Here is a 5,000-nt window from a genome sequence, read left to right as displayed (position 1 = left end):
AAAATTTTGTTGACAATTCTAAATTTGGTTGCCAACGAAGATTCCTTTGATTTGCAAGGGAGGAGCGTGGAGGAACTAGAAGAAAAGGTATACAGGATTTTAAAGCAGAAGAGGTATCTCCTGGTATTGGATGATATGTGGGATGCTAAAGCTTGGGATGACTTAAAGAGAGTATTTCCTGATGATAAGAATGGTAGTAGAATTATACTTACAAGTCGGATTCAAGAAGTAGCTGTTCATGCAAGTGAAGACACTCCTCCCCACTGCCTGCGTTGCTTGAGTATGCATGAAAGTTGGGAGCTTCTAAGCTCAAAGATCTTTGTGGGTGGTGAATCCTGCCCTCAGGAAATGGTGGAGGTTGGAAAGCAAATAGCCTATAAATGCCATGGTCTGCCACTAACTATAGTTGTTTTAGGAGGTCTTCTGTCAAAGATGAGCAAGAAAATAGATGTTTGGGAATCAGTTGCCAAATGTGTGGGGTCACTGTTGATGGAAGAAGCAGAACAGTGTCAACACATACTTGCTTTGAGTTACAACCATTTGCCTGATTTCTTGAAACCATGCTTCCTTTACATGGGTATGTTCCCGGAGGATTATGAAGTATCAGTAAAGAAATTGACACGGTTGTGGGTTGCGGAAGGATTTATCTGGTCTACTACTCATAAGAGCTTGGACGAAATTGCTGAGAATTATTTGGCAGACCTTATAGCTAGAAGTTTAATATTGGTCAAAAGGAGAAGTTCTCGTGGTACGGTCAAGACTTGCTACGTCCATGATTTGATGTGAGAACTCTGCCCAGAGTCCCAGAAGCACAATTTTCTTCATGCAATCAACAGCTGTGGACAACTTCCAGCACCAGATGAGGTGAAGATTCCATGGCACATTCTTCAACGGATGAATGTTCCCCGACATTATGATCTGCAAAGACTGTCCTTCCACTCCAGCATCCACGAGTATAGCAATAAAGCATCATTCCCATACACCCGTTCTCTGATGAGCTTCGAGAAACTATCTGTATCAGGCTATCGATGTTTCTTAGGCATGTCGCTTAAACTACTAAAAGTGTTGAACATAGTTAACATCAATCTAATGGATCTTCCAAGAGAAATAATGATGCTAACTCAGTTGAAGTTTTTGGCACTCACTGTCCAAGGTTCCTTAGATATAAGGAACTTAATTGAATTCCGCCTCCTGCAGACCCTTGTCATTGATTGTGAATGGGACGGATATTTAATCCGAACATTCTGGGACATGCTGGAGTTAAGACATTTTCATTTGAAGAGAAGTTGTCAGTCTTATTTATCAACTTATTCTCTATTATCTCAGTCACAGCTACCCTTAGTGTCTGCAGTAAGAGAAACACTTCCACTAAGTGTGCTTAACAATTTGTTATCCGTATCCACAGTACGGCCTATCAGTTGTACTGAGAACATGTTGAGATCCATGCCCCATTTAAAGAGCTTGGGAGTGTATGAAAGTGAAGAAGACTACCAGTTTCATGGTTGGCTTGAAAGGCTTATGCTCTTACCAGAACTTGAGAAGCTTAAGTATGTCTTTAGCAATCCATTTATCAGTTCATCTCTCAAACCGGGTCGCCTTCCACCATGGCAGAGTCTTCCCCCAAAGCTAGTGAAGCTGACATTGAGTGGTACCTCCTTGCCGTGGGACGATATGTCCAAGCTCAGTATGCTACCCAAACTAGAGGTGCTTAAACTCAGAAATTATGCCTTCTCGGGAGCAGTATGGAATTCCTGGACGGGTGGTTTTCGTTGTCTCAAGTTCCTGCTGATTGGCAGCACAAATCTCGAGATATGGGAGACTGATGGAAATCATTTCCCGAATCTTCGTCAGCTTGTTCTAAGGCATTGCAGGTTTTTGGAAGAGATCCCTTATGGAATTGGTGAATCACCTCTGTTGGAGACCATTGAACTGCATCGGTGCAAGAATTCTGCTGTTATATCTGCAAGGAACTTGCAAGAAGAGCAACAGAGTTTGGGAAATGATGGACTCACTATTTACATCACGGATGGCTAATCAATCTAATCCCAACTTTCTTTTCTATTAGTATTTTCTTCCAGAAACATGCATTTGGAGAAATTTAACACTTTCAGTTGTGGAATTGTAGTTTCTTGCTGACAGCTCCGTGTTGATGAGACAGAAAAACTTGTCTCTGAAAATTTTATGTTTGAATTCCTGGTCTAGTGTAGTTTTTGGAACTTTTCAAAATTTGTCATTTTAAATTTTAATAATGTTAGTCATCTACATCTATGATTTGTTGTTCGAGAATCAATAAGTATGCAATGCATTGATTGGCATACAAGTCCGGTTTTGATAAATGATTGCAATATCTAGGCCTATATGAATGTTCAGATTGAGCTTAGTGAAATGATTGAGAATGTATGAGGAAAGAAAGAAGTAGGTATATATATTTGGTGTTTTCTGAAGTTTTTGATCACTACTGGCTTTACTGTGAAACTGACAACTATGTATAGATTTTGATGTATTAATTACTTGTGAGTTTGTTAAAGTTGTGGTTGATGTCTGAAATTTGCAGGCTTTGGTCTTGTACAGTGATGGCCAATGCATTCTACCTCTGGACTTGGTATGCAGAAATGTGACTTCACGAATGTTTAATGTGTACAAGGAGAAGGAATCAAGTAGGCTTTTTCTTGTATCTAGACAATATCCAAATCATTATACAGAAACTATGTACCTGAAAGAGTGGACGATGAGCTGATTATCCACTTGATCATTTGCATTTTTGTTCATTTAAATGCAAAGTATTTTAAAATTACGACATTCATGTAATGTTTACGTACCACATAGATAGTGCAGTCCAGTTGATTTTCATAAGTTTAATACCAGTAGTTTTGATTTTAACTACATATGAATTCAATTAATAACTAAATAGCATTGTAAATTCTAGGGGGTTGATTTCATTCTTTTGGTACACAAAATTAAAAATAGAATTCTATAGAATTGAATCGAAAGAAATTAAATTTTAGTTAAATTTCAATACCTATGTTTGGTAAACGAAAACTGATATCTATACAATATATAAAAGTAAAGTTTTAGGGGTATTTAGGGAAATAAGGGAAATTTTAGGAGTATTTAGGGAATAGCCCTTTTGTTTGTAAATTTAAAATTTAACACAAATTTAAATTCCATAATTGTAGGGATAGAATTTAACTAATTTATTTCATAGAATTGTAATTGTAATCAGTTTTAAATAATCATTTTTTTACCCTATAATTAATCCATAAATATGATTTTACTATAATTCAATTATGATCATTTTAAAGAATAATTTTAATTTGTGCTCAAAATTATATTAAATTAAAAATGTATAATTAAAGGGCAGCTAAAATTGTGTGAATTATGAAAACCTACGTGGAGTGAATGAGAGGTTTTACAATGTAGGTATAAAACTATAAACTAAAATTAGTGGGACAGTCACAGATGAAGATATTTTAAAAAGGATTTGTATCTCATGTGCATTGATAAGAAGCCATTTTGATTGTTGCTTGACACAATATTGATTGAATGGTGCATATTGGTCGTATTACAAATGAATGGAGATGGAAGAGATAAGAAGGTTTGCGTTAATTGGGTGTTGCAAGTCTTCTCCTCCTATGCTGGGAATTATGGATTCTGTTGTTTTATCTATTAGGTACGTTGGTGATTGTATAGGAAATTTGAATCCTTATTACAGTTTCTGTGAACTATTTCACTGCTATTCAATTACACTGAGAAGTAACAGTTCAATGTTCCAAAAGTAAGGCGGCCACTCTTTCAGCTGAGGAGCCAATTCTTCAACACCCCCCCCCCCCTCCCCACTCTGTTTAAAAAGGTGAATATTTTCACCCTCATATGAATGACAGTTTTATTTTATTTTTTAATAAATTTTAATAATCTAATGAAATATATGAAGGACCGAACAAGTGGTTTGTGACTTTGTATTTTTCTTACGAATGTGTATATGTCTACTGCTGGAATCTGACCATTATCTTTGTTTTTAGGCAGAATTTACTCCTGGAGATCTGTATACAAGGAAGAGGCCTCTGAATTCCGAGGTACTACTAACTCTACTGGATACTTATTGATTAAGTGGAGTGAGTGAGAGGTTTTACTATGTCATTTAAATTTGGTTTAAACGTTTGATTGGAATTCCACATAAAAATATATTTTGTCCTTTCATCGAATGCATGTGATGTGAATTGTTCGATTGTGTACTTTTATGGGTCTCATTGTATGCTTTGCTCTACGGATGATCATTTTAATACATATTGATTATTAATTTTGTGCATTGCAAATTGATTTTGTTCCTTATTTTATTGTAGTTTTAGGTGAGACAGACAGCTTTAAAGATGACAAACAAGTTATTTTACCTATAAGTTGATGAGTGACGAATTGTGAAGAATTGAAGGTTTTAGTTTATAATGATGAGATTGATTTTAATTTTAAAATTAATGTAATGTATAAAGAAATTTTAAAAATGATGAATAATTATCCATTGTGTTTAATTCTTTATTGTGATAGAGTTTTATGTTCCTACTCCATGATTTAATGTTTAAACATTATATTATGTTATTTGTTTCAAATTTATTATGCCTCAATGTTGATTTGTACAGATTTTTGGTTCTCATATAACTAAAATTGTTACTCATATTGTTTATTGTTAATATTGATTCTAATTTTACTTAATTAATTTAAAATTGAAAATTAATATTTTAAAAATATACTGAGATAAGGGTGAAAAAATTAAATACTATGCCATAAAACCAGTATACATCGTGTCACACAAATCATTTACCCAAAATTGCAAAACAATAGTCATAAAATTAACATATTAAAGGATAATATTTGAAAATCATGCCCAAAACAAGAATGCAATTCAAAAATCCAAAATTAAATTCACCAGCTATGATCCGAAATAGATTTGGACATTTGGAAATAAAGGAGAGGATAATGATTGAAAATTTGAAATGGCTTCACATAAC

General features: G+C 34.5%; 3 protein-coding genes across 4 annotated transcripts; all 3 read left to right on the top strand.

The window, feature by feature from the left end:
• The first annotated feature begins 6 nt into the window (after nt 1-6).
• On the top strand, nt 7-786 carry LOC125200367 (putative late blight resistance protein homolog R1A-10). Its single transcript, XM_048098021.1, has one exon. The coding sequence runs from the start codon at nt 136-138 to the stop codon at nt 784-786; it is 651 nt and encodes a 216-aa protein (XP_047953978.1). The 5' UTR covers nt 7-135.
• LOC125200366 (putative late blight resistance protein homolog R1A-10) lies at nt 15-2,768 on the top strand. Its single transcript, XM_048098020.1, has 2 exons — nt 15-2,034; nt 2,555-2,768. The coding sequence occupies exon 1, from the start codon at nt 895-897 to the stop codon at nt 2,032-2,034; it is 1,140 nt and encodes a 379-aa protein (XP_047953977.1). The 5' UTR covers nt 15-894; the 3' UTR covers nt 2,555-2,768.
• Nucleotides 2,769-3,339: 571 nt separating this feature from the next.
• On the top strand, nt 3,340-4,383 carry LOC125200368 (DNA repair protein RAD5A-like). Of its 2 annotated transcripts, none has more exons than XR_007172719.1 (4): nt 3,340-3,670; nt 3,777-3,850; nt 4,020-4,073; nt 4,341-4,383. XR_007172719.1 is itself a non-coding variant. In XM_048098022.1 (4 exons), exons 1-4 carry the CDS (start codon nt 3,573-3,575, stop codon nt 4,344-4,346), a joined length of 228 nt encoding a protein of 75 aa, XP_047953979.1. In that variant the 5' UTR covers nt 3,340-3,572; the 3' UTR covers nt 4,347-4,383. The 2 variants fall into 2 exon arrangements, 1 of the variants encoding a protein (XP_047953979.1); XM_048098022.1 differs by having other exon boundaries at nt 3,781-3,850.
• Nucleotides 4,384-5,000: the final 617 nt, after the last annotated feature.

This window comes from Salvia hispanica, unplaced genomic scaffold (genome assembly GCF_023119035.1).
Source record: "Salvia hispanica cultivar TCC Black 2014 unplaced genomic scaffold, UniMelb_Shisp_WGS_1.0 HiC_scaffold_935, whole genome shotgun sequence".
Classification (NCBI taxonomy): domain Eukaryota; kingdom Viridiplantae; phylum Streptophyta; class Magnoliopsida; order Lamiales; family Lamiaceae; genus Salvia; species Salvia hispanica.
Note: the sequence above shows the minus strand (reverse complement) of the source record. Positions and strands in the feature narration are given on the sequence as shown.

Bases quoted from the DNA above. Each gene is read 5' to 3' on its own strand.
- LOC125200366 (XM_048098020.1), top strand. From the start codon at position 895: ATGAATGTTCCCCGACATTATGATCTGCAAAGACTGTCCTTCCACTCC.
- LOC125200367 (XM_048098021.1), top strand. From the start codon at position 136: ATGTGGGATGCTAAAGCTTGGGATGACTTAAAGAGAGTATTTCCTGAT.
- LOC125200368 (XM_048098022.1), top strand. From the start codon at position 3,573: ATGGAGATGGAAGAGATAAGAAGGTTTGCGTTAATTGGGTGTTGCAAG. The intron at 3,671-3,780 runs GTACGTTGGTGA...TCCAAAAGTAAG, and splicing joins TCTGTTGTTTTATCTATTAG to GCGGCCACTCTTTCAGCTGA. The intron at 3,851-4,019 runs GTGAATATTTTC...CTTTGTTTTTAG, and splicing joins TCCCCACTCTGTTTAAAAAG to GCAGAATTTACTCCTGGAGA.